The 27,288-nt window shown below is 51.6% G+C and overlaps 1 protein-coding gene across 2 annotated transcripts; it reads left to right on the plus strand.

Moving 5' to 3' along the window:
• Window positions 1-1,225: 1,225 nt before the first annotated feature.
• On the plus strand, window positions 1,226-25,085 carry USP35 (ubiquitin specific peptidase 35). 2 transcript variants are annotated; one of them, XM_004382003.2, is made up of 12 exons: window positions 1,226-1,574; window positions 7,839-8,516; window positions 9,465-9,597; window positions 11,764-11,893; window positions 12,328-12,429; window positions 14,026-14,184; window positions 18,787-18,980; window positions 20,484-20,577; window positions 21,574-21,680; window positions 22,247-23,558; window positions 24,636-24,892; window positions 24,931-25,085. In XM_004382003.2, the coding sequence occupies exons 2-11, from the start codon at window positions 7,844-7,846 to the stop codon at window positions 24,801-24,803; spliced, it is 3,072 nt and encodes a 1,023-aa protein (XP_004382060.1). In that variant the 5' UTR covers window positions 1,226-1,574; window positions 7,839-7,843; the 3' UTR covers window positions 24,804-24,892; window positions 24,931-25,085. The 2 variants fall into 2 exon arrangements, with proteins under 2 accessions (XP_004382060.1, XP_023592364.1); XM_023736596.1 differs by lacking the exon at window positions 1,226-1,574 and having other exon boundaries at window positions 7,384-8,516; window positions 24,636-25,085.
• The last annotated feature ends 2,203 nt before the right edge of the window (window positions 25,086-27,288 follow it).

Below are 27,288 nucleotides of genomic sequence, written 5' to 3' on the forward strand. Positions count from 1 at the left end.
TTGTGGGTTTCCTCAGGCTCAAACACCCCATTTCAATCACTCTCTTCATTTTGGTCTTCCTGCTTCTCACAACAATGATAATTTATAAGCAAAGGCCTTTCAAACTCATTTCATTTTATTTGCACATGTCAGCATTCAGATAGCCTAAGGAAGCTGGTCCCATCACAACAACCTTCGAAGGGCCCTGTCTGGTTTGCAAACGGAGCTCTGGACATCAAAACTCTTGTTTCATTCCTGCCAGCCACTCCAGACTAAGCCTCTACAGGGAAAAAAAGCAGTCTTTGGGCAAGGTGGTTTTGGGCAAGTCACTTCACTTCTCGGAGCCTCATGTTCCTCATCTATAAACAAATATGGTGACGCCTTTACTTTACAGTGTGTGAGGGTTGAATGAGATGTATGTGACGCACTGAGCTTAAGAGAAGAGTTATTTCTAGGCACAAGGAAAGAAAGGTGTTCTGTGCATCCCAGGCCCTTGCCCACTCAGACACTGAGTTCTCCAGAACAAGCAGGGTTCCCGTTCATCTTTGTGTCTCTACCCTGTCCTCCCTCCCATGCTTTTCGCCCATCCCACCCAATCGAATCCAGGCTTGCCTCATCGGCACCCACTCCCCGGTCCTGGAGTCCCCTTTCCGTTCTGACAGGTACCTCCTTCTCAAGACTCCGCCCCTACCTGTCCCACCCACCAAAGACTCCTCCCACAGTCCCCGACCCTCAAAATCCGGGTTTTTCCTACCATCACCACCCATCCTCAGCACTCCCACCAAGCCCGCCCCCTCTTTCTAGCCCCGCCCCTTCATTCTCCCCTCTCTCCCACCAATGTCCCCTCCCCCGCAGCCACAGATGTTGCCATCCCCATTTCACAGATGCGAACAGCAAGCTGGAGGAGATAACCTCTCATGGTACGACAGCTGCCCAGCTGGGCACGCGTCCCCTCACCGCGCATCCCCGCGCCCCACACCCCGCGCCCCCGGCCTTGCCGCACCCACCTCCTGCCCTCGCTCAGCAGCCTCCCCTCCGCGGGCGGCCAGCGCAGCTTTGCGAGGGGGGAGGAAGGCCGGAGCCCAGCCTAGGGGCGTGGCGGCCCGGGACGCGCGCGTTGCACCCGGGGACACGTAGTTCTCTCTGTGTCCTTTGCGGCTCAGTGGGCCGAGAGCGAACTCCATCTCCCAGGAGGCTTTGCGGCGAGCAGCCCAGCTCCCAGTCGCGCCCCCGCCGGCTCTCAGGCCGGCTAGCCTTAAAGGGGACGCGGCCCGTGTGGCGGCTCGCGGGGTGGCCTCCGCTCCGGCTCCGCCCAGTTTCCCGCACCTCGCCCCTCCCCCCACCGCGTCCCGCAGCCCCGCGGCCGCGCCGCAGGGTCGGGCTCTTTGGGTACAGGCTTCTGCGGAGCAAGGTAGAGAGACTGGACTTTGCAGTGGAAGCAGAATCCCTGCCGTTTGGGACCTGGCGGAGGGCGTCCCCATCCCGTGAGGAGCAGAGGATCCGCCCTGACCTAGCCCGGCCCTGCCTAGCCCGGCCCGGCCTGAGCGCCCCGCCCAGGAGCCGGCTCTGAGGCAAGGACCGCTGGGGTCAGAGAGGTAAGGGGGCTGAGGGCGTGTGTGCGGGGTGGAGGGGAGGTGTCTGCACCTTGGTCATTTGAGAGACCAGGCAAAGCGCTTAGGGCTCTGAGAGCCCGGGGCTGGGAGACGGGAGGTCTGGGTGCATCCTGGGCCTTGCTGTGTGACCTTGGGTGAGTAGCAGCCCCTCTCTGAGACTCAATCTTCTCCATCATCAAATGTGTATCGAGATCGTCTCCTAGTACCGTGAGGCTCGCTGGGCTTTCGTGAGGTCCGCAGCTCCAGCCTGGGTGCAGGGACACTGGTATAACTAGAGGGAGGGGAGAGATTGAGCTGGGGTTCAAACTGAGGGGCCCAGAGGCTGACACCTCTTGGAATGGGCTTCTGCCATTCTCAGCATCCCCAACTCTTCCCACCATGGCCCTTGCAAACAGGAGACCCTGATGTGCCTGCCTGGTGCCCGTCCTTCCAGAAAGCCTAGGGTGGGGGTAGGGGGTGCGGTCAAGAGTGGTGTGTGAGAGGTGGCCTCCAGCTGGGCGGGGTGAAGGTGGTGGGTTCCTGAGGAAGGAATAGCTGCTCCTACTCTCTTCTCTTCTTTCTCCCCACTCTCCTTCAGTAAAAGAGCAGTTGCTTTTTACCAGTAAAACCCTTTTCTTTCCAAGAGAGTTTGGTGGCCTTGACAAGACCTCCCAGTAGCAGGGTGAGGGCCTCCTTCCCAGGACTGCCTTGGGTAGAAGAAGTTCCATTAAAAAATACAGAGATGCTGTTGCCTAGAGACCTGAGGGGCCAGGGATAGAGGGCACTTTTGGTGTCAGAAGGGACAGCCTGGTGCCCCGTCCCCACCTCGGCAACTCTAGCACCCAGGGTGTCAGAGGAGGCCTATCTCAGCTGGGTGTGAGGGTCAGAGAGGAGAGGGAATGAGCTTCCCAACTGTTAGGTGTTAAGCAAGGGTTCAGAGGGGCTGCTCCGCCCTGGGATAGGGAGAGGTTGGGTGAGAACTTCTTGGAGCCCTCTCTCTCTCTCCTGTGAGATTCTGTGAACTTTTGATCTGAGGGTTAACCAGGAACAATTTTTTTTGCTTTTTATTCAGCTTTGATTGTTTGAGTCCTTTCTAGAATGGTTGAAACCTCACTGAGCCCAGTCCAGTTACCACTGCAGGCCTGAGCAGAGGAAGGGGCAATGATTGGAGATTTAGGCCAGTCCCTGGAAGATACTTCTCTAGTCACATCCCTAGTTTTACGTTATCTTGCTGTCACATGTCTGTCATCGTTCACTTGTTACTTTCACAGACACCTCTGTGTCTGGCACCATGCTGGGCACTGGGCACAGAGAGGGAGATTGGACCTAAGTCCTACCTAGGGAGATCCCAGTTAGGTAGGGAGATAGACATGGAATCCAGTTATACTGCAGAGGGATGAGAGAAGCTAAGAGCATTGTGGGAGGCAAGAGCTCAAAGACTTGAATTACAGGGGGACAAGCAAAGGCTTCTCAGAGAAGGGGGCATTTGAGCTGGGTATTGAAGGATGGTTGCTCAGTGGTTAAGTGGTTGGCTGTTAACTGAAAGGCCAGAGGTTTGAACCCACCAGCCACTCCACAGGAGAAAGATGTGGCAGTCTGCTTCTATAAACATTACGGCCTTGGAAACCCAATGGGGCAGTTCTGTTCAGTCCTGTAGGGTCACTATGAGTCAGAATCAACTTGACAGCAATGGGTTTGGTTTGGTTTTGGTACTGAAGAATGAGTCAGAATTTACCAGGAAAGAAGACAAGGAAGCCTCTTCAGGCAGAGAGGGCATCACCACAAAGTAGTCATTAGGATAAAGCCAACTGCCCAAATTCCTGTAGATTCACCACCAAACGGGCCTTGTCAAGTTTATCTCCACCCCTACCCTACCTCAGTTTAGGGTCACAAAAGGGCTTGAATGTCAGGCTCAGGAGCCTGAACTTTATTCTGAAGGCACTGGGGAGTGTTGAAAGTTCGTGGCAGGATGGAGCTTATAGTGTAACGAGGTTGATCTGATGATGTTTGCAGGGTGGGTCGGAGAGGCCAGGGAGGGATGATGAATCCCGAGCTGGGGCTGGGGCATGGGGTAGAGCAGAGCATTGGAGTTGGGTGTGCATGCATGTGCGTGCACGCACATACACACACACACACACACACACACGCGCGCGCGCACACACACTGGATACTTAGAGGGTGATGGAGGTGAGTCAGATTCCACCATCAATACATAGCAAAAATGTGGAGGGTCACCTGAGAGGGGCAGATATAGCGATCTAGGCCTCCTAAGGGAAGAGACTGTGGTTTTCCTGCAAGCTTTCTGGAGCAGGCCAGGTGTTGCTGGGACTTCCAGGATGTGATGCCAGCAGAGTGAAGGGGACAAGCCAAAGCCTTGGGGAGGAGCAGCAGTCCTGGCTGGGAGGGAGGTGGGCAGGTAGTCATCTCCTAGTCATTTTCTGGGGTCAGAGGCTCTGAGAGGTGAAGAAGCACTTACCTCCATGGTCGTGGCCATTGTGGGGGGCAGAGGCAGGGCTAGATCCAAAGCCTGGACTCTCTTTTCCTTCAGGACACATGCCTCTTTTGGAGGATGGATTGAGGGAGGGATTGAGGAGATCAATTAGGAGACTACCACATTAGTCTAGGCAAGAGGTGAAGAGGAGCTGATCTCAAGTTGGGCTGGAGCTCAGGAGAGAGACGGTGGAAATGTGAAGTTGGCAGTGAGAGTAGATGGATAAAATTCCTTGTGGAATCAGCTAGATCAGGAGTGTGTTTCTCCTTCCCCTGACAGTGTCTGTTTTGCCTCTCAGTGCCCATGTGGCTCAAGAATCGACTCATGACTGCCCCAGCCCTCATTTTTTTTTTTTTTTTGCACCTTGTCCCAACCTCATGAGTGGCAGGCCCAGAACAGTCCCCATTTTCCAGGTGAGAAGGCTGAAGAGCCAGGCAGGGACTTGCCCAACATCAGCTGGTGATTCTGAAGCAGAGAATCCGAGTCTTGTGCTTTTAATGCAGGCTCTTCTGAGGGAGGACATGGTTCTGTTTGTCACTGTGTTTTGGCATGGGGCTGCTGTCTCTTGGATCAGAGCCAGTGTCAACAGGCTATCTCCTCATCCAGGTCCTAAAAGGGTAATGGAACCTCTCCTGAGGAACGCTGATGATCTGCTTCTTCTTTCCCAAGGGAGGCCAAGTGCAGGTTCTAATCCCCACCCTGCCAAGGACATGTCCCTCTCGCTGTCTGAGCCTGGGCTTCCCCATTTATGCTGTAGGGACAGCAAACCTTGTCCTACCTCCCTTACCTGGCCTGTAATGGGGTCAGGTGAGGTCGAAGCCTCTAAAACTCTTTTGCATGAATACATCCAAGATATTGAGTGGGCTTGCTGGTGTCCATGGTGACAGCTGACCTCAGTCTGCTTGCGTGGGAGTGGAGGCAGGTAGGCAGGGTTGTGGCTGGTGTGACCAGGCCCATAGACTGAACTGAGGCTGCAGGGCTGGCCTTTGAGATCAGAGCCCTCAGAGCCCTCACTGACTGAACTCCCAGCTGCCAGGCACAAACCACCTTGTGTAGTAGGTATTAGCTAGAATGATAGGAAATTGTCAACGCTTGACCATTTAGTTTCATGCAGCTCAACCTAATATCATTTATCCCCACCTTACAGAAGAGAAATGAGGCTTACGGATGTGCTTTGTTCAAGGTCACACAAATAGTTGAGCCTAGATGCCTAGTTTGATTTTCTTTCCAATTACAGAGACTTCTCTGGCCTCAGAACTGCATTTCTTCTGCCGTTGTGCCCTCTTCTCCCATGCATGATGTCAATAGCTCATTGATTCGAGCTTCCTCTTGGCTTTCTGAGTATCAGGGTTTCTTGGTGCCTTGGGTTGAAGGCATATTAAATCCACTAGCCTAGAGGAGGTAGGGGTGAGGGAATGGGTTGTGTTAGTGGGTAGGAGGTTGGCTTCACAGCAACTGTCTTGTCACAGGCACTGCCTAGGAAAGAGAGGACCAGGTGCTGAAGGGAGATAAGTTTTTAAAAACACTTGTAAAGGCCTTTGGAGATTATGCCTTGCATTGGCTCTCTTTACGAACATGTCTGCCTTCCAGTAGACTGGAAGCTCCTGAGGGGCAGAGGGACTTTGCTTTTAAAGCAAAGGGAGCTGACATTTTCTGAGAACTTCTTTGCACCCAGGATCATGCTAAAGACTTTATATTTGATTTCACAACAACCCTGCAAGATGGAAACAGAGGCTCAGAGGGCATAAGTAACCTGGATGGTAACCAGAATGCCTCTCAGATCAGCTTCACTCAAAGAGTTAAAAAAAAAAAAAAAAAGCACAGCATCTAGCACCCTCCCCCACCCCTAGTTCAGGAGACTTGGGTAGGCCTTGGGCATCTAAACTTTTAACAAGTGCCCAGGTGATTCTGAGGCAGCCAGTTTGGTAACCACTCATCTGTGCCATGGCTACACCCTCTAACCACAGTAAACTCTTAAGAGGCACTCACTCTTGGCAGTAGCTGGCATGGGAGACGCCAGCTACTGATAAATAAGCCCTCGTTCCTGCCCTGAGGAGCTCACAGTCTGCCAAGAGAGACAAACACTTAAACAGATGAGTCCATTGCAATGTAACACATGTAGTAATGGAGGTTTGGTCAAGGCTGAGAGCTAGGCCAGAGAAGGGAGTGTCTCTGTAAGGCTGGCACATAGTTGGGGTCCCCAAATGCCTATGGGTATGAATCAAAATTTCTATCCTCTCATTCCAGGAAATTTCTGATTTGTCTTCACACGAGCTTCACGTCTCCAAAATAGAGTAATTTTTACTGAGCCAGTAATTTAATTGAATACCTACTGTATGCCAAGGCTTCTATCGGATTCTGCCTAGAATGGGATTATACAAAGAGATGACCCTGCCTTCTAGGAGCTGAGAGTTGGGTGGTAAGACAACAAGCACTACTCATGTGAACCAGCATGAGAATCAGGAGTCAAAAGTGGGTTAGTGTGGGAAGAAGGTTTCCAGGAAACAGCACAGATGGAGGGGAAGGACAGAGGGAAGGCTATTATGGCTCAGAGGAATAAGGTAGCAGTAACTCACACTGTACTCTGCATTTACTCATTCGACAAATGCCTACTGTATGCTAGGTGCTCGGTATATTGTGGTGAACCAAACCCAACATGGTTCCTGCCTTCAGGAACCATACAGAATACAGTGAGAGAAGCTGAACCCAGTCAAATAATCATGATCATTGAAATGAGTTTGAGTTGAGGTCTGAAGGGTTAACCAAGCAAGAAGGGAAGGGTAGAGCTTATACAAAGGCCCAGTGGCGTAACATAGTGAGCTGAGAAAGAGGGAGGGGCTGGTATGGGCCCAGCTGGAGAGGCAGGTAGGGCCCTGAGTGTGCAGGGCTGTGGCCCGTGGAACCAGGCTCGTGGCAGGGCTGGAGCGCGGAGAGGAGATGCTTCACTTCAGGGGAGGGAACTTGGACCCAAATAAACCTGTCACTACATGATCCCAGCTGTAATGGAGGAAGAGGCCACAGGTGGCTGTAGGAATCAAGGGTAGGGGATGGACTCGTGTCTGGAGGACCAGAGATGTTCTCATTGAGGGCAGGGTGTTTTAGATGAGCTTTGAAGGAAGAAGTTTGCCTGGTTGTGTGATAGTAGTGGTTAGAGGTCTTGGAGATAGGATGTTTCAGGCAAAGTGCACAGCATACACAAAGAAGTGGAGGCTTGACAAGCTGTAGGTCATTTGGGAAAGGGTGAGGAGTGGGGCAGAACAAAGTGTGAGAGAGACCTCGTGTAACCCTGTTGACCCTCCCTTGGGGCACTGAGCCCTCCCTCCTAGGAGGTGTGATTTTTATTGTGCTCCCTATTTCTCCCCCATAGGGCATGACTTGGCCAAGACTCTGGACAGCAGTTTCTAGATCCAGCTCCTGTCTGTCCCAGGAGTGGATGAGGTCACTAGTGAGGCCTGGAGGAAGAAGAGCAGAGGGATGGAGGTGGGGCCTGTATGTTGCCTCTGTGTCAGTTAGATAAAGGAGCACAGCAGCAATAGCTACAACTCACTGGTTCTTACTGGGTGCCAGACATTGTGCTTTACTTCATCATGATACCTCCTGGTATGGCTAGTATCACTGTCCCATTTCACAGATGAGGAAACTGGGGCCCAGAAAGGCTGAGTTGCTCACCCAAAGTCTCATCACGCAGGGGACCACATGGGGAATTGGACGACGCCCTTTGAGCCCCACAAGCTGTCGAGCAGCGTGTGACCCCCAGTCTCTGTCCTCACACACAGCCACCATGGACAAGATCCTGGAGGCGGTGGTGACGTCATCGTACCCGGCAAGTGTGAAGCAAGGATTGGTACGGCGTGTGCTAGAGGCAGTGCGGCAGCCGCTGGAGCGAGAGCAGTGCCTGGCGCTGCTAGCACTGGGTGCACGCCTCTATGTGGGTGGCACCGAGGAGCTGCCGCGCCGTGTCGGCTGCCAGCTGCTGCACGTGGCTGGCCGCCACCACCCCGAAGTCTTCGCTGAGTTCTTCAATGCGCGCCGCGTGCTGCGTCTGCTGCAGAGTGGTACCGGCCCGCCGGGCGCCCGCGCTCTCGCCTGCGTGCAGTTGGGTTTGCAGCTGTTGCCCGAGGGACCCTCGGCAGACGAGGTGTTCGCGGTGCTGCGGCGCGAGGTGCTGCGCACCGTGTGCGAACGCCCGGGGCCTGCGTCCTGCGCGCAGGTGGCGCGGCTGCTGGCACGGCATCCGCGCTGCGTGCCTGATGGCCCGCACCGCCTGCTCTTCTGCCAGCAGCTGGTGCGCTGCCTCGGCCGCTTCCGCTGCCCGGCCGAGGGTGAAGAGGGCGCAGTGGAGTTCCTGGAGCAGGCCCAGCAGGTGAGCGGGCTCTTGGCGCAGCTGTGGCGCGCGCAGCCCGCCGCCATCCTGCCCTGCCTCAAGGAGCTGTTCGCAGTCATCTCCTGCACAGGTGCGTATGCGGCTGGGGCTGGTAAGGATGCACGTGCGCACACAGGTCCTGGGTGGGTGCCTGGACAGGTGGCTGTACATGCGGATCCTTCTGCCAGCAGTGTTGTGGCACATGTGTATGTGGAATGAATGAATAGGTGGAGAAGTGCAATCGTTTATTTAGTCAGTAAACATTTCGTGAGCACCTACTGTGGGTCCTACCCTAGGGTGGGTGCTGGGGACCAGAGACGAGCAGACTGTCTGGTGCGGGAGGACACAGATCATTCTGGCCAGATGGAGGAACAGGGTGCTGAGGGAGCAAACAGGAAGGGGTTCATCCTGTCCTTCGGGTTGGGTGGATTTCATAGAAGTGGTGGTTTTTGAGCCAAATCTTGAGAGAGAGCAGGGCAGGGTTCTCTGGGCAGGCAGAGGCAAAGGTCTGGAGACATAATGGAGCCTGCAGGTGTCCACTCTGAAATGTAAAATCTTTGCCTTCTATTGACAACTGAAATTTGTACTATAGTGTAAATGACTGAAATAAATAAATGCACCTGGCAGGAAGAAGAACCAAGGCTGTGGGTATAAGGACCTAGGTCTTTCTCATCTCTGGGCCTCTGTTCCACCTGGAGCATGTCCCCACCCCCTCCAGTCCACATAGCCACTCCTAGCTGTACCGATCCCCTCCAGTGTTAGCCCTTCTAAAGGCTTTACCAGTATACCCACAGCTGGGGGTCAGTGCTCCCGCTGCTTGCCCATCTGGGCCCAAAAGCAGTGTCAGTGAAAGTTTGTTGAGTGAATGAGTTATAACATGGAATCAGAGGCTGTGATGCTGTAGGAGGCGAGGAGGTGGCCCTTTATGCGCTTTTTGCGGAGGCTCAGCCTAATTCCTTTGCAGCATGAGGGCCTGGGGTGATGGGGGAGGTGGGGGGCCTACCGGCCTTGCTAAACTCAGCCCAGCTCCCTGTTCCAGAGGAAGAACCGCCATCTAGTGCCCTGGCCAGCGTGGTCCAGCACCTCCCGTTGGAACTCATGGACGGCGTTGTCCGGAACCTCAGCAATGATGACAGTGTGACAGATTCTCAGATGCTGACTGCCATCAGCAGGTGCGGTGCTGAGAGCCAGGTGGCGGTCAGAGTTGGGGCTCCTCCCTCTCTTCCTTCCAGAAGTCCCCTCTACTGGATGGGGGTGCTGGGTGAGATTTAGAGCCAGAGGGCCTAGGTCCTCATGCTTGTTCATTCATCTTTCTTGAGTCCTGTTCTGTGCCTGGCCCTGGGCTGGATGTGGGGGACACAGAGACCCCTGCCCTAGTGATGCTGACAGGCTGGGTGCCAGCCTGATGTGACCCTGGACAGGCCAGTGAACTCTCTGAGCCTCAGTTTCTCCCTCTGTAAAAGGGGAGGTGGGTGGTGGTATAAGAAGTTTCCAGGGTTCTATGGTGTTGTGTAAGAAGGCAAAAGTACTTTATGAAATGCTTTCTGAGTTTGGCAAATATGATAAACAGCGTTCGGATACTTTTCAGCTCACAGAACTCTTAGACATCCCCCACCTCATTTGAACATCATCTCACCTGTGAACTAGCCACACCTACCTGCCAGTGATCCCAGAATATGCTGTCTACCCTCCTGCCTGCAGGCCTCGGCTTGTGCAGACCCCATCACCTGGTATGCCTCCCCCTGCCATTCTTTCCATACCTGTGTGCAGATCCACCTTCTCCATAGGGCCTTCCTGGTTTCCTTGTCTGTTTTTTTGGTGAAAATATACACAGCAAAACCCACTCCCATTCCAGTTTCTAGACCTAATGATCAGTGACACGGGTTACATTCTTCTCACTGTGTCAACATTCTCATTATTTCTGTTCTAGTTGTTTCACTTCTATTTATTGAATCTCCTTGCTCCCCAGCCTTCTCCTCTATGCTCTAAAATAGCTGTTGACCCTTTGGTCTTTTATAAATTTTATTTTCTAAGTAACATAATACTCAAGGGTGACAATCTTTACTTTTTGGGCTAAACTGTTACATACTTAGTTTAATGGTGACTTCAGGGGATAGTTTCAATTCAAGATTTGAAGAGCAACTCATGGCCATAGTTTCAGGGACTCTTCCAGACTCAGTAGGTCCAGTAAGTCTGGATCCTTTAAGCATTTGAAGTTCTGTTCCACATTTTTTCTCCTTTTTTATCAGGATTTTTCTATTATGTTTCTGATCAGTACTTTCAGTGGTGATAGCCAGGCACCATCTAGCTCTTCTGGTCTCAAGGTGGAGGAGGCAGTGGTTCATGTAGACACTTACTCCTGTAGTCCAGTTCCTTCTCTGATTCTTGGGTTTGGTTTCCTTGTCTTTAGTGGTTAAGAGTGTGGCCTCTAGATGTAAGCTACTTGAACTCAAATCCTGACTCTAGCACCTCTTGCCTGTGTGGACTTTGGGCAAGTTCCTCAGCCTCTCTATTTTAGTCTCCTCATTCGTAAAACGGAGTATAATAGAACCCATCTTAGAGGGTTGATGTGAAGGTTAAAGTAGATAAAATGAGATCGTATAAGTAAAGTACCTAGAACAGTGCCAGAAATGTAAGCAATTATTATCACAATCACTATTACTTCGCTCTCTTGTTGCTCCCCTCATTATAGCAATCAGCTGAGTATAAAAATAATGGTAATAGTGACATTTTCCCAAGCACCTACTTTGTGGCCGCTTCGTGCTCAGTCCACACAGGCATTGTGTTGTGGGCTTCAGATGAGTAAAATATGTGCAAAGCAGATAGAGCAGTGCCTTGTACAGAGTGACTACTACACAAATGTTAGCTCTTGTTATCTCTTTTAATCCATACAACAACCCTGTGAGGTAGATATTTTCCCCATTTTACAGAAGAAGAAACTGAGGCTCAGAGAGGGGAAGTGACTTGTTCCGGGTCACACAGCAAGGGCTTGCAGAAGCCAGAGCTTCTGTCCCGGGGTAGTGTTCCTCTTGCCACAGGGCCTTGGGGTACAGACAGAGGCAGCCAAAAGCTCTATTCTACCACTGTGGCCCCAGTGTGGTGGGGTGAGGTTTGGGGTGCCAAGAGGGCCCGGGTCCCTGCCTGGTGGGCTGTGAGCCTGGGTCTCTGCTACATGCCTGTGCTGGGCCCATTTACATCTCCAAAGTGTCATGTTCATCCCACAGGCCACAGCTGTGAGTCAATATGGGAACTCAGGACATTCTGGCTACCCCCTGGGCTGCCCTTACTCAGGCATTTGGGCCTCCTTGTCCCTGTGTCACTGTCATTCCCCTCACCAGGATGATCGACTGGGTGTCCTGGCCCCTGGGGAAGAACATTGACAAGTGGATCATTGCACTGCTGAAGGGCCTGGCTGCTGTTAAGAAGTTCAGCATCTTGATCGAGGTTTCGCTCGCCAAAATTGAGAAGGTTGGTGGGCCCCTGTCCTAGCCCAGGCTTGTGGCTTTCCCACTAGTCTCTTGCCAGGAACAGTGCAGGTTTGGGAGGCAGGGCATCAGGGCTCTGATCCAGCTTGCTGTGTGACTTCAGTCAATTCACTGACCCTCTCTTGGCTCCAGGTTCCCCCCGTTCATTCCTCTGACTGCTCACTGAAGTATGTGTGTCTTTATCACTTGTGGTCTGTGCATCCATCCATGAGACATCGACCTATCTTGCTGTCCATTTCTCCATCTGTCCATCCATCCAAGTCTGTGAGCACCTCTGTGTTCTTGCTCCTGCATGGGTCTGTGGCTTCAACTCTGGCGTGTCTCAGACTGAGGCCAAGCCCTACTCTCAGACCTGTGACAGTAGTTGGCCTCCGGTGGCCTGGCCTGGGGACTCCTGACCCAGTGACTCTCTTCCAGGTCTTCTCCAAGCTGCTGTACCCCATTGTCCGTGGAGCCGCCTTGTCTGTCCTCAAGTACATGCTTTTGACTTTCCAGCACTCCCATGAGGCCTTCCACCTGGTAAGGGCCCCTGCCTGCTGCCCCAACAACAGGTGCTCCACAGCCCCTACTGGCCTGCCCTGGGAGGCCAGACGTGCTTTGTTGGGGAATAAGAGTTGGGGCCCGAAGACCATGACCTCCAACCCTGGATGTTAGGGCCAGAGGAGACCTGAGACCCCATTTTACAGATAGGAATCTGAAGCCAGAGAATATGCACGGCCCCCCTACAGGCATACAGTAGAGTGACAGAGCCTAGAACCATGATAGTTAATGTTCCTTGGGCGCCAGCTGTGTGCCAGGCAAGTGCTAAAGGCAGTAAATATGTTAATTCATTTAACTCCCAGCATAACCCAGTGAGCGAGGTTCTATCATTTTCTCCATTTTTCAGATGAGGAAATTACAGTTTAGAGAGGTTATGTCACTTATCCCAGATACACAGCTGGTAAGTGGTACAGGGAAGATTCAAGCCAAGTTGGTGTGACTCCCAACTCAGTGTCCTTCCTACACTCTACTGCCCACCAGAACCCAGGTGGCCTCACTTCCAGCTTGCCCCCTTCTGCTGTCTTCTGGGCCCCTCCCTTGGGAAGGACAGCCAGAGTGCCCAGAAAGCTGCCCTCCTCATCCTGCCTGTCTTCCCCAGGGACCTGCAGATGGGGCCCTTGGTCAGGCCAGTGAAACCTATTTTGTTGGCAGTGGAAAAAGCACAGAACCAGCAATTGGAGTCTTGAGGTTGAATCCTAGCTCTGCCATCTGCCAGATGTGGTGATCTTGGGCCAGACACATAACCTCTCAGAGACTAGAAAGGGTCAAGTCCTAGGCCAGTGGGAGAGGATTAGATGAGGTAACCAGGGACTTGACAAATATTCGTTTCTTCCCATCCTTCTCCTGAGCTCCCCTGCTCCCAGTTCCTGTGGCCTGACTCCGTCTATACGTGGGACATTGTGGTGGAGCACTCCTATGGGTTTGAGAGTTGAAATTCTGTAGCCCAGGGGAAAGAAACAGGCTTTGTATTCAGCCCACTGGTTCAGACAGCTGCTTCTCCTGTAGCCCACTGTGAAATCCTTTGCAGATTATGTAACTTCTCACCTCAATTTCTTCATTTATAAAATGGGGATAATTGCTGTTGCATAAAGTCATTGTGAGGATGAGGGAGACAGTACGTGTGAAGTGCTGGACACATAAATGTTTCTTAGCAAGAACGATGGTGTTTGCCCTTAGAGGCTGCCGCTCACCCTCGGTGAGGGCTGCCCACCCAGCTGACCATGCCACAGCATCACTCCTGGGTAGGCAGAGTAGCCCTGGTCACTCGGGCCTTCAGGCTCCTTGGGCAGGTCAGTTGGCTGAAGCTAAGCCGCTGGGGCTTGGGCTCAGGCTTCCCCTCAACCCTGTGAAAAGGGTATTCAACTTATCCCATTTTACTGATGAAGAGACTGAGGCAGGGTGTCTAAGGTCATATGTCTTGTAAAAGAAATCACCTGCCAGCAGAATTTAGTGCTCCACCTGGGCAGGGTAGAGCCTCCCTGCCTTAAAGAGCTCTGGGTGTTTCCAGCAGTGACCGCAATCCTGTGCCTCAAGTGGGTAAACTGGTGCTGAGCCTACTCGTCTCTGCTCTCACAGCTCCTTCCTCACATTCCCCCCATGGTGGCCTCTCTGCTCAAGGAGGACTCGAACTCGGGGACCAGCTGCTTGGAGCAGCTGGCAGAGCTGGTCCACTGCATGGTGTTCCGGTTCCCGGGCTTCCCAGACCTGTATGAGCCCATCATGGAGGCCATCAAGGTGAGTGACAGTCCCTACGTCTTCTCACCCCACTCTGCAATGGTGCCAGAGACTGGGCTTGCTCATGGCCATATGGTGAGTTGGTGGCTGCCCCGCCCCCCATCATTTGGCCCCTAGCTTTCTCCCATCACTTCCCCAGACTCATCCTGTGCTTCAGGCACACTGAGCCACCTCTCGTTTCCCAAGTGGGTCATCCTCTCTCATGATTGCTCTGAGCCTTTGCATAGGCTGTTCTAACAGTACACCCTTCTCTTGTTCTGCCAGGATGGCTCCTACTTATTCTTCAGGGCTCTGCTCAAGTGTTACCTCCTCCAGGAAACCTTCCCTGATGACCCTCAATACCCTTCCTCCCCCCACCAGGCTGGGTCAGGGCTGCTCTGGGCTCCCACAGCCCTGGTGCATCCCTCTCTCACAGACTGGGTATATGTCTCCCCGACTAGACTGTGAGCACTATGGGGGCAGGGATCGTTTACAGTTATTCACATGGCAAACCAAGCCCAGACTGGAAACGGGACACAGACATGAGACAAAGCGAATCTTTACCACTGAGGAGCTAGCAGCTTAGTGGCAGGTGATGGACATGTAACTGTGATCTAAGCAGCCTATGAAAATGTCCATGAGGTTGGCCTAAGACCAATGAGGAACCAGAGTGGGAAGAGAACCCCTCCAGTGCGAGAAGGAGCTACAATGAAGAAAGGGTTTCTAAGCTGGGCTTCATAGGTTCCAGGATCTGGCCAGTGCAATGGCTGACAATAACATTTGCAGATACTGCTACATTTGACAGGGTTTCCCCATATATTTTGTCTTCTATGCTCACAAGGTAACCCTGGTGGCATAGTGGTTAAGAGCTACGGCTGCTAACCAAAAGGTCGGCAGTTCGAATCTACCAGGTGCTCCTTGGAAACTGTATGGGACAGTTCTACTCTCTCCTGTAGGGTCACTGAGTCAGAATCAACTTGATGGCAACAGGTTTGGTTTTTTTTTTGGTTTAATGCTCATAAGAACCCTATGAAGTAGATATTAATATTATTGTTATTTCAATTTTGTAGATGAGGAAAATAAGACTTGAAGAGGTTTCATGACTTGTACAAAGTCACAGAGTTAGTGAGAGACAAAGCCAGGGCACTGGAATGCTGAACCCTTTCCCATTGCCTGATACAGAAGGCAGGTCTACCCACAGGTGAAAGATTTCTAGGTAGGTGGTGGCCCTTTCAGAACCTCTGACCTGACTACCATTTCTGCAGTAGGGGAGACTAGATAGCCTGAAAAGTGTCCCACTACGAAATACCTAGAAATGCTTGTTAAAATGTAACAATGTCTTTTTGAGTACATAGCTGAGCTTACAAGAAAGTTAAGGGGGAAAAGAAGGGGGAACTCCAGCGGCCAAAAAGGAAGAGAAAACTGAATTCCAGAATGGTAAATGAAACATGATGCTCTTTTGCCCTAGGGTGGGGAGGAAGGGTGGGTTAGATGGCAAACCTCAGTAACCAAGGGGCTTGAGCTTTAATGGCTAATGGGGACGGGAGGTGAGGCTTAGGACCAGCATGCAGTGAGAAGTTGGCATGAAGACTCCCACATAAAGCCAGGACCCTAAAAAGGCATTACTGTTAGCCAAAAAGTGATCTTAAAAAAAAAAAAAATAACGTTCCAATAGACACTGAGGAAAGTTTTCTTACTTGATCTGGGATCTGGATTGAAAAAAAGAAATCTGTAATCAGTGGCCTGCTCTCATGTAGATTTAGGAGTTCAAATTTATATCAATCTTTGGGGTTGTGGAACTTCCAAGCTCAGAAATTCACATTAAAAGTAGTCACAAATTTATAACGCCCCAGAATTGCCTGGTAGAGACAGAAACAAACTACTTTCAAGCCACACAGATCAAGTTCCACTGAAGATGAGTTTGTAATGCCCAAATTACAAAACACACAAGGGAACAACCCATCATTGAGTGAGAGAGCTGGTAGATAGAACAAACAGAATCTCTGATATTTACTGAGATATTCTCTAATTCCAACTTAACATGAAGAAGAAATTTTTAATAGTTAGAGCTAACTTGCAATGGAAGGGTTGACTTAATAGGTCATTAACACCCTCATACTGGAGTTGAATGAGCAGAGGAAATAGCTCTTCCACTTGTTGGGGATGGTGCTCAAGGTTTTAGGCATTAGAATGGAGGTGGATCAAGAACTCTGAGATTCTGTGAGTCTTAGATTGTGAGCTTCTGGTGGGTAGGGGCTGTGTTGTTTTGATCTCTGTGTCCTCTGTGCCCAATAAATGTCTGTGAGTGAATGAATGAATGAATGTTCTATCATTACAACATGACTGTAGTGTGAAGAGTACTATAATAGAGGTGTGAACAAAGAGGAGTATGGCCCTGCACTGGGTCCTGATGGGAACTCAAGATGAGGGAGACCGAGGCTTTGCACACTAGGGGCTGATGCTGTGGTCCAGAGAGCAAGGTGAGTCTGCAAATATCTGTACCACTAGGTGCAGGGAATTAGGCTTTATAAGACAGGTACAGATAACATGGCAGCTCCACTTGAAAGGATCCTGGAAAGCTTCATGAAAAGGGGACATAAGAGTTAGACCTTGACAGATAGGGACTGGCAGGAGGAGGACACTCCAATCCAGATGAGTCAGAGGGAAAGGCATGGAGGTGGAACGGTGCCATGCCAGTGGTAATGTGGTGCTGGAGCAGAGGGCAGATCAGACACAGCAAGCAGAGGGCTTTGAAAACCCAGCTGAGTTGTTCTGCTTAATCTGGCAGATCTGGGCTTCTCAAAGGTTTTCACTAAAGTACTTAATGTCAGAAGATGGGTCTTACCCAAAGCAGCCTGATACAAGCCCGAAGTTTCTTTTAAATCTCATTTTATTTTCAAGATTCAAGTATATAAATGTTCAAGTATACAAATGTTTTAATGTAAACATATTTTTCCTTCTCGAATATTAGAGAATGTAGCTCTGGGAAGATGCACTACATTTGTCCTGTGATTTTGAATACTTGGTACAATCTAGTTTGAGAGGCAAGGCATCAAGTTATCCATTACAGCACTGCCATAGGATCTTATTGTTTATGAAGTTCTTTCACATGGGTTTTATGAGTCATCCTTTTGTGTACACACACCCCTTGATAAATAGGGAATCTGGGAAGCTCTCTTGCTTAGGCAGTTATATCAGGTTATGGCAGTTTCTCTGGGAGCTGTGGCCCTTGGTAAGGGATCCGTCGTATGAAAATTTCAAGTAACATTAGGAGCTTGAGAGCTTTTGGAAGTTTGTTTTTTTCCTTCTCTAAGAGTACAAAGTTACCATTTTTGGGAGAAAAATGACATTTGATTTTTTTTTATCTTTGTGTATGTGTGTGTGCATGTACACACGTGTGTGTGGGGCCTGTCTACCTGTGTCTTTTTGTCCCTGTTTGTTCATGTTGTGGGGTAGCACGATTGGAGAGGGGAGAATAGGAAGAAAAAAGGATAAATTAAGAGAGAAGATACTGAGCCTCTATCTTCTTATCTCCCCTCTGGCAGCTCCTTTGTTTTTTATCATCTTTGAGAGGTGACTGATTAATCTGTTAAATTATCTGATAAGTGATCCAGAGTTAGCAGAACGTGAAACCACTGCTTGAGCAAGAGCCAGGGCATGTGTACTGGGCAGGTAGGGCTTTTGACGATAAGCTGGTCTGAAGCTCTGGAGCCTTGGAGAAATCTAGGGCATTGTGCTCAGGGTCTGGAAATAAGAAAAGGGCTAGAGGACCTGTTATTATTGTTACTTAAATCTACTGAGATAACACTACATTGTGCTTAGGTGTTTTTCTTTAAAGCATATTAGAACTAGTGCTTGATAATATTCTTCTAGGTGCAATTGTTTAATGCAAAAAAGGATAATAAGTGGGAAAGCATGCTCATTCCCCAGCATGTGAACATACCTCATACCCCCAGGATCTCCCACTGTAGGATCCAGTTCCAGGGGGCGACTAATGCTCTTGAAAGCTGGCTCTGAAAATCTAAAAGTAGAAGGTGAAAGTGGGAACATCACTGTGTGCATGCACCGTGAGAATACAGAATGCAAAACTGATATAAGGTAGGAGTATCCTCACTTGACAAATGAGGAAACTGAGGCCCAGGGAGGCTAACTGACTGAGTCAGGGAGGCTCACTGACCATGGCCAGACAGCTAGTGAGGATGAGAAATCACGACCAGAATTGAGATTTTGATACCACTGGATGTGGACCAGTGTTGTTATTGCTTAGAGTCAATCATATCCTGGGCTCTTTGAAGAGCACGCAAATCCTTCACTTATAAATCCTTCATTGTATGACCCTGGAAAATCCCTTCCCTATCTTAGCATTAGTTTTTTCATCTGTAAAATGGGGATTAGGATAGTTGTGACACAAAGGATCATATAGGAGGCCCACATGTCAAGATGAGAACCTGGAATGAGTTTGTAAGCAGGGGGGCTGTTCACACACATCTCTGGAGCATCTGTGGGGTCGTGTGTTTGGGAGGACAGGGGGTAGGCCGTAGTTCAAGAAGGCTTCCCAGAGGAGGTGGTATTTTTAAAGCTGATCCTGGTGCTCACTCCCTTGCCTGCTTGTTTCCTCCCCAGCACCTCCATGTTCCCAATGAAGACCGCATCAAGCAGCTGTTGGGGCAGGATGCCTGGACCTCGCAGAAGAGCGAGCTGGCTGGCTTCTATCCCCGGCTCATGGCCAAGTCAGACACGGGCAAGATTGGTTTAATCAATCTGGGCAACACATGCTATGTGAACAGCATCCTTCAGGCCTTGTTTATGGCTTCCGAGTAGGTGTTGATTTCAAATTCCCCATCTGCCCTTGCTCTTCTTCTTTGGGATCCCTGGTGAGAGGTGAATAGGGGTTGAGGTGGGGATGGGGTTGAAGAGGGTGGGTCTTGCCTTGCATTGTGGACATGATTTCCTGGGATCTGTGGGTACATGAAGGGCAGGTGAGAGACCCCAGAATCCATAGGCCATTGCCAAGGCTGTAGGTCAAGACTGGATGGAAACTCAAGATGGGGCTTCACGTCAGGCCACAGTGGGGAAGGGTCTCCTCTGGGTTGGTTGACATCACTGACTTTTCTCCAGGAGTCCATAGGGGCTAAATTGTGTCTTCCAGGGAAGAGCACCCACTCACGCTGGTATAAGACACCTCTTTTCAAAAAGTCAAAGTGAAAGTAACCTTTGATTCTAGCTCAGTGACCTAAAGTCAGTGACCTCAGTGAGTTTCTTTTGAGCTTCAGGTTCCTCATCAGTAGGAGGGGATGGGAGCTGATCTCTAGGACCCCCTAAGGTGCTGCTTCTTGTGCTTCTCAAATGGTCTGTAGTGGACTAGTTTTTTGTTTCATTTTTCTAATTTCCAGTCTGTTGCAGACTGTTACTTTTGTAAAATACAACAAGAACGACTTACCATAAAAATGATCATGTGCTTGTATGGTTGTGGCAATGTCGAACTGGTATAAAAGTTTCTAAATGTTTACTCAGTTTCTGAACTTGTCACAGATCGGCTAGGTGGCCCCCACTTTGAATAGTGTGGGTACTCAGTGGGCTTAGTTTGGAGAAATTCATGACCTATCTGCCATAGCTTCTCCAGGGAACTGGCACTAAGCCAGGCCTGGATTCAGCTTGTTCCAGGGGTGTGGGTGTCAGGAGGGGGCTCCTTCCTATCCCCCATAAGATTAGACCCCTGTAAGTAGAAGCCAGGCCAGCCCTGCCAGTGTTCCTTCTTTTAGCATTTTCCCCACAAGGACCTCTGCCTCCCTATCTGAAGGCAGGGAAGTAGTAACTAAGGGTGGTCCTAGGGACAGGGGTTGTAAGAGTGGACTTGGAGGGCTGAGGTCAGAGAAAAGCAGGCTATTCTGGATTGGTCTGAAGGCCATTTCCTGGGGAGGTAGGAAGAAGGTATGAGACTGGCTGGTGATGATATTGGCAGAGACTCTGGGGCCTGCCAGACAGAGTTCACAGTGTAGAACCTTGGGACCGCAGGACCTTAGAACATTTGAATCTTTGAACCTTGGGGTCATGGGGTGTCCCAACTGGAAGGGACTGCAGGGTTACCTAGTTGAACCCATTTTTATCCAAACCAAGGTCATTGTCCGGTCACTGACCTCAGACACTCCAAGCCAAGTTGTTCACCTGCTCTTCTTCCTTGCCCTGGCTCTGACCCAGACTTCAGCTGGAAATTTCTGCTCTGCCTGTAGCTTGGAGTTCTAGATTTCCTGCAGGATGGGGGCATAGAGGCTCCTTGGGTGCTGTTGGCTCACCCTGGGTATTCCTGCTTTGTTTTGAAGCTTCAGACACTGTGTGCTCCGTTTGACTGAGAATAACTCACAGCCCTTGATGACCAAGCTGCAGTGGCTCTTTGCCTTCCTGGAGCACAGCCAGGTGAGTACAGCGGAAGTAGGGTGGGGTAGAGAGGAGGTGCTGGTTAGACTCCCCTACCCCCCACAACACTAGTTGGGTCTGACACCGTTCACTCCCCTAGGTCCTGCCTGCACCTGGCTATAAGCTGCCACTTTCTGGATTAAGCAGCTGAGCTCCAGTCTAGGTTCATCCCCAAAGCCCATGGGGCCAATTCAGTGTCCTTATAGGCCAGGAGAGGGGTGCCTCCTTGAGCTTCTGTGCTGTGCTGCCCAAATTTCTCCCATCAGCAGTTCAGTCCTTTGTACTAAGGTGTTGCTTCATTCATTCTCCTGTCATTTTTTGAGCACCCACATTGCCAGGCATGCTGAAGGGTGTCAAGGATACAGTGGTGACAAATACCATCTCTTCCTCATGGGACCTAAAGCCTTCGGCCAGGCATAATGCAGGGTCCTGTGTGGGGTCACAGAGATGAGTACACTGAGGTCCCTGCTCTCATGGAGCTCCTAGCCTGGTGGGGCAGACAGACCTGCAGATAATAAGCATAGCACTTAAACAGGAAAAGGCAGTATGCTGTGGGCCCATAGGGAGGGGAGGGGTGGATTAGGATGGAGGAAGGGCATTGGAAAGACGTCATGGAACAGGTGACACTTAATGCTTCTGGGACTTGAACTCTTGAGGGAAGATTCTGATGGGGAAGAAGGATGTTTTGTGTAGAGGGGATGGCAGTGAGCAAAGGCATGGAGAAAAAGTGTGAGGTAGTCAGGAAAGAGCAAATTCCTAGAGGACTGAGGATTGAGTCCGAGATTGTTCATCTCTGTGAATCCATGCCCTGCTGAGAATGTGTGGACCTAGCAGGATGGGATGGGTCAGGACAACTAGGAAGGGGGAGGGGTTTCAGTGAGGAAGCTGGGAAGTGAGGGCCAGAGAGTCCCCAGTTGACTCAGTCCCAGCACACCGAGAGCTGGTTGGTGAGCGGCCTCCTGCTCCTGACCCCCTCTTTCACTGCCTCGGTCATAGCGGCCTGCCATTTCCCCAGAGAACTTCCTCTCTGCTTCTTGGACACCCTGGTTCAGCCCCGGCACCCAGCAGGACTGCTCAGAGTACCTGAAGTACCTGCTGGATCGGTAAGGGAGGCCAGGGCTCCTGGCTGTGTGCAGGGGGCTCCAGGTCTGGAGAGGGTTCCTGGGGGGAAGGCCCCACACTTCCAAGCTATGTTCCATCTTCCTGGAAATGGGAGTGCTGTGTTGTGCTTGTGCAAGTAGTGGAAAAGGGGTGTGCGATAAGTGTGGGGCTGGGCTGGGTATGAGGGCAGTTTGTTTACCCGAGACGGGTGTGTGTGTTTGCACACTGCTGTGCTTGCCTAAGTGTGCACATGTATGTGCGTGTATGTATCTTTGTGTTACTGCTGTGGGGGCATGCGCACATACATTTGGCATGTCTTCATGTAGTGTGTTTGTGTGCCTGCATGCAGGTACGTGTATAGCATGTTCCTGGCTGTGTGAGTGTATGTGCATGCGTATGTCCTAGCGTGCCATTGTGTGCATGTGTGCATATGCCTGTGCATGTCCCTGCATGTGTACATGTCTGTCTGCTGCGTGGCCAGTTGAGTAGGTAGGTGGGTGTGAACTGAGGCAGGTGCACTGGAGATGGGTTGTGTGTATGTATGCGGACCCTGTGCTCCCTGTGCCAGGCTGCACGAGGAAGAGAAAACCGGGGCGAGGATCTGCCAAAAGCTCAAGCAGTCCAGCTTGCCCTCCCCGCCAGAGGAGCCCCCTAGCCCAAGTCCGACCTCTGTGGAGAAAATGTTCGGAGGCAAGATTGTGACTCGGATATGCTGTCTCCGCTGCCTCCACGTGTCCTCCAGGGAGGAGGCCTTCACGGACCTCTCCCTTGCTTTTCCTCCTCCTGAGCGCTGTCGCCACCGCCGCCTGGGCTCAGTGATGCTCCCTGCAGGGGAGGTCCGAGCCCAGGACTTCCCTCCATCACCCCGAATCCAGATCCCAAGCCAGAAGGGTCCTCGGAGGCAAAGGAAACACTGCATCACAGGGGACGCCCCTCCCACCGTCCTGGACATTGCCAGCCTGGACTCCCTGGGGCCCATGGGGCAGAGCAGTAAGGAGGAGCAGGTGGAGAGGGAGGAGGAGGGGCAGGAGGAGCGAGCAGAGAAGGAAGAGAAAGAAGTAGGAAAGGAAGAGGAGGCGGAGGAAAGGACGAGGGAGAAGGAGGAAGAGAAAGAGAAAGAGGTGGAAAAGGAGGAAGAGAAGGTGGAGAAGGAGGAAGAGAAGGTGGAGAAGGAGGAAGAGAAGGATGAGGACAACCAAGGACTGGGCACCCACAGAGATGCTGCCACCCCCTCTGGGGAGCAGGTGGGTGGCCCTGAGGGCTCCCGCTCCGTCCTGGACCTGGTCAACTACTTCCTGTCTCCTGAAAGGCTGACAGCTGAAAACCGCTACTACTGCGATTCGTGTGCCTCCCTGCAGGATGCTGAGAAGGCGGTGGAGCTCAGCCAGGGGCCGTGCTACCTCATCCTGACACTGCTGCGCTTCTCCTTTGACCTGCGCACCATGCGGCGCCGCAAGATCCTGGACGACGTCTCCATACCCCTGCTGCTCCGCCTGCCACTGGCGGGTGGCCGGGGCCAGGCCTATGACCTCTGTAGTGTCGTGGTGCATTCTGGCGTGTCCTCGGAGAGCGGCCACTACTATTGCTATGCCCGTGAGGGGGCTGCCCGCCCACCCCCTTCTCTGGGAACGGCTGACAGGCCAGAGTCTGAGAACCAGTGGTACCTGTTCAACGACACTCGGGTGTCCTTCTCCTCCTTCGAGTCTGTCAGCAACGTCACCTCCTTCTTCCCCAAAGACACAGCCTACGTGCTTTTTTATCGGCAGCGGCCCGAGGAGGGACCCGAGGCTGAGCCTGGCTCCCCCAGGGTCCGAGCGGAGCCCACCCTCCACAAGGACTTGATGGAAGCCATTTCCAAAGACAACATCCTTTACCTGCAGGTGAGCAAACCCATGGGGATCTTTGATCTGATCTCGGGTAGACAGGGGAGGTCCAGTCCTAGCTCAATCACTGGCTTAGATAAAGCTCTTTCTCCTCTTTGAGCCTCTTTCTTTTTCTTGTATCCATTCATCCATCCATTCATTCATCACTCAGTGCTGATACTGGTCACCATGACCCCTTACTGCAGAGGAACAGACATTAGTTACGTATGCAGTTATTTAGTAATACTTCAGTTAAGTGTGCTGAAGGAAGCATGGGTTCTACAAGAGCGTATGGTATGAGCAGGTAGAGGATGCTTCTCGGCGGGGTGGGTGGGTCTATATAACCTATATAACTGAGACTTTGACTCCACCCGTTAGAGGCAAGGGTGGTATTGGAAACATTAAGCAACTGGAACAGTAAGGAACTCTGACCTACTGGGATGGGTACTAGCCATAAACAACCGGAGTGGCCACAGCAGGCCGTGTAGATACCAGCACTTGGAGTCGGTGTTTTGTGTGGGGAAGGCAGCATCTGGGGTGGGGACACCAGGCCTGTTTTTACATTTCTGCCAGGCTGTCCAGGCAGAGCCAGGGCCAGTGGTGGGTGTCTTCCCGAGGAAGGCCTCATCTCAGCAGGAGGAAGAATTTTCTCACAGGAGAGTCCACCCCTAGTGCCTGTGGAGGCAGTGAGCTGGCTGGCTGCCACTTAGGAAGCCTGTGGAGTGTTCCTGTGTGGGGTGACGTGATCTTCCAAGTCCCTGCTTCCTGGCCACATCAGGCCCTGTCAGCAAATCACAGTTTAGTATGAATGAGTTTCTTTCCTTCGAGGGTTGGGAGTTTTCATTGGGAGGAGGAGGAGCGACGATTTTGAAGCCTAGATACAGGGTGGAGGGATGGGTCTGTCCCACCCCTCCCCCCACTGAGCTGGAACACCTCAGGACAGAAGCTGCAGTGTCTTGGCCATGGGGACCCAGAGGAGACACTCAGGAGCAGTGCGTTGAATGGCTCTGGAGAAGGGAGTGAGGGAGGACTCTGGCTTCAGAGTCTGATTTTTAAGCTTCCTCCCCAATCCTCCCTACCCCTTTGTGTTCCCAGGAGCAGGAGAAGGAGGCACGGAGCAGGACAGCCTACATCTCTGCACTCCCTGCATCTCCTCGTTGGGGGAGGGGCTTTGATGAAGACAAGGATGAGGATGAAGGCTCTCCAGGGGGCTGCAGTCCTGCAGGTGGCAATGGTGGTGACTTTCACAGACTTGTCTTCTAATGTGAACCCTACCCCCAGCCTGCTCCTATCTGTGGAGGCACCATAGCCAACCTCAGGGGAGGCCTTGACCCCTTCCTTCTGGGAGCCAGGTGGGGAGCCCAGGTCCCAGGCAGATGTGCTCTGCCAGGTGGGGTCTGAGGGGGGCTGTGGAGGCAGGCCCAGTCCTGAGGGTCTGGAGGGAGACCCTTCTAAAGGCAGAAAGATGGAGCGAGAACTTCTGGAGCATCAGTCCTCAGCCTGAAGGGTAGATGGAGACACTATGATACGGAGGTGAGACCCAAGCCCCTTAAACGGCCTCAGGCCCTGATACTGGAATCAGCCCCATTAAGGTTTTCTGCCCAAGTGTTAAGTGTCCTGGTCAACTTGAAGCAGCTTGGATGGACACTCTCTGGGCTTTGCTCTCCCCCCTGCTCCTCTAGCAGGCTACTGGTACTGGAATATATGATTATGTTCAGGAAACAGAGGGCTGAACTTGACAGCTCTAGTGTTCTGCCGTCAAGTAGCATTTCCCTTGCAGCTCCTTTCAGATAACTTTATTGCTCTATAGTATAAAAAGCAGACCAGGATCCAAACCCTTGCACAAAGAAGGGGGCTGTGTGCCACATCTCTAGCCTTCCCCTTGTTTTTCTGCCTCAATCACACCCAAATGGCTGCGCCAGGAGACCCTGGGTCACAGAGGGGTTTTCAGAGGCAACCTATGTGGGTGCCTGCACTGACTACTTTTCTGAGAGGAGTGTAGGTGAGAAGCAGCTTGTCACAGGATTAGAGACTAAGAATCGCATCTGGTTCCCCTCCCCTACACCAAGCAATGATACACAGAAGGGAGGATAGCCCCCCCGCAAAGTGAGAAGCTCTTATTCCCAGACTTCCTCTCCCCTAGCCTGCCTCAGTGCCTGAGATGCCACCATTTGCATTCTCCTTCTGGTTAAGACAGTGTCCTTATTGTACTGCAGATGTGTTTATGTTTCTCTTGAAGCCATCGTCCATTCTGAGGAGAGCTGGCTGGCTCAGCTCCTCCAGTCACTTGGCCACCATAGTGATGAGAGTAGGGTTGGAGGCTGAAGTTGGCGCATTGATGGTGGCCCCGAGGGGTGGGTGAGGGTGGGCTTATTGAAGACCAGATGTTAACTTCATGTGCCCCGATAACTGTGATAGCCTCTTCCGAATGGAGAGAAGATAACCCAGGGTTCTCAAACAGGAATAAAAATAAGTTCTCTGAAGCCTTTTAAGATGTCATTCTCTGCTGGCTGTGATGTCCTGCTTTACCGCTGGTTTTCTGTTTCCGGGCAGTAAGGAGGGTGGGCTCCTCCGAAGGTGACCTAGGCGCTGCCTCTCATTCAGCATGACCTGGGGGATACTTCTTCCTTCCCTGGACCCTGGCTCCTAAGTAAATAAAATGAGGATTTGCCCCCTTCCCCTGTTGACTTGCGAGATGCACCATAGAAGGTGAGAGCCCTCTGTAAACTGACCCCCCCAAAAAAACCTATTGCCATTGAGTCGACTCCTGACTCATAGCAACCACGTAAGACAGAGTAGAACCGCCCCACAGGGTTTCCAAGGAGCAGCTGGTGGATTCAAACTGCTGAGCTTTTGGTTAGCAGCCGTAGCACTGAAGGGCTGTATAAATAAAGGTGCAGACTTGACTAGTACTGGGACGAGGTGAAGCCTCAGATACCAGCAGAGGGAAGAGTGCTTTCCTTAGTCCTGAAGTGCCTGCCGCCCTGAGCAGCAGTGAGGAGCCATCTGCCTCTGGAGGGTGGGTGCACAGGCTGGGGACTACTTCCTGGGATACTATGGAGGAGATTCACCTATCAATATCAGGATTTTTCAGATCCAGGGTTCTGAAAACTCGGTATTGCCCCACAATACCTGCGACCAATACCACATCCCTCCTCCTTCCGTCTGAGAAGCTGGCAGAGTGTAGAGGAGGAGGGTTGTGGCCTCTCCTGGGCTAGACTTGAGCATCGACCTAGGGCAAAGCTGGGAGGCGGCTGAACTGGAGAGGAGCACAGGACAGGCCCTGTGTGCAGGGTCCTCTTTGCACCCATCCTACCTACCCCTTTGGGAGAACACAGAAATTGGAAAGACTGAGAGGAGGAGGAGGAGATGGAGTGACCAGGGGCTTCAAAGGCTGCCTGCTTGTGCTGTCGGTGGAGGAGTTAAGTTTTAGCCCAAATGTCATCGACCCTCGATATGTCAGACCTTAGGGACCAGTGAAAGCGGGCCTGAGGTGACACAGTCTACCAGGGACTGAGTTACGCTCAGAATGTGTTTCTAGACTCCCAGTCCAGTGTGCATTCAAGGATGATGAATTGGCAGGCGCTATTATAGTTTGCATTTTACAGATTAGGAAAACAGATTCTGAAGTAGAGAGGGTTCATCTTCGCTTCTAGCCAAGAGGAGTACCCAGTTATCTCCTATTAAAATGAAAGTGCAGCAGATTGCACACAGACTTTGCTGGGTTTATGACAGCAAGGATTCTGAA

The sequence above is a fragment of the Trichechus manatus genome, unplaced genomic scaffold (genome assembly GCF_000243295.1).
Source record: "Trichechus manatus latirostris isolate Lorelei unplaced genomic scaffold, TriManLat1.0 scaffold00088, whole genome shotgun sequence".
Lineage (NCBI taxonomy): Eukaryota > Metazoa > Chordata > Mammalia > Sirenia > Trichechidae > Trichechus > Trichechus manatus.

What these genes read in the sequence shown, in the direction of transcription:
- USP35 (XM_023736596.1), top strand. Translation starts at nt 7,694, where the DNA reads ATGAGGAAACTGGGGCCCAGAAAGGCTGAGTTGCTCACCCAAAGTCTC. An exon ending in CGCAGTCATCTCCTGCACAG is followed by an intron (nt 8,517 to 9,464) that starts GTGCGTATGCGG and finishes TCCCTGTTCCAG; the next exon opens with AGGAAGAACCGCCATCTAGT. An exon ending in CGCTCGCCAAAATTGAGAAG is followed by an intron (nt 11,894 to 12,327) that starts GTTGGTGGGCCC and finishes ACTCTCTTCCAG; the next exon opens with GTCTTCTCCAAGCTGCTGTA.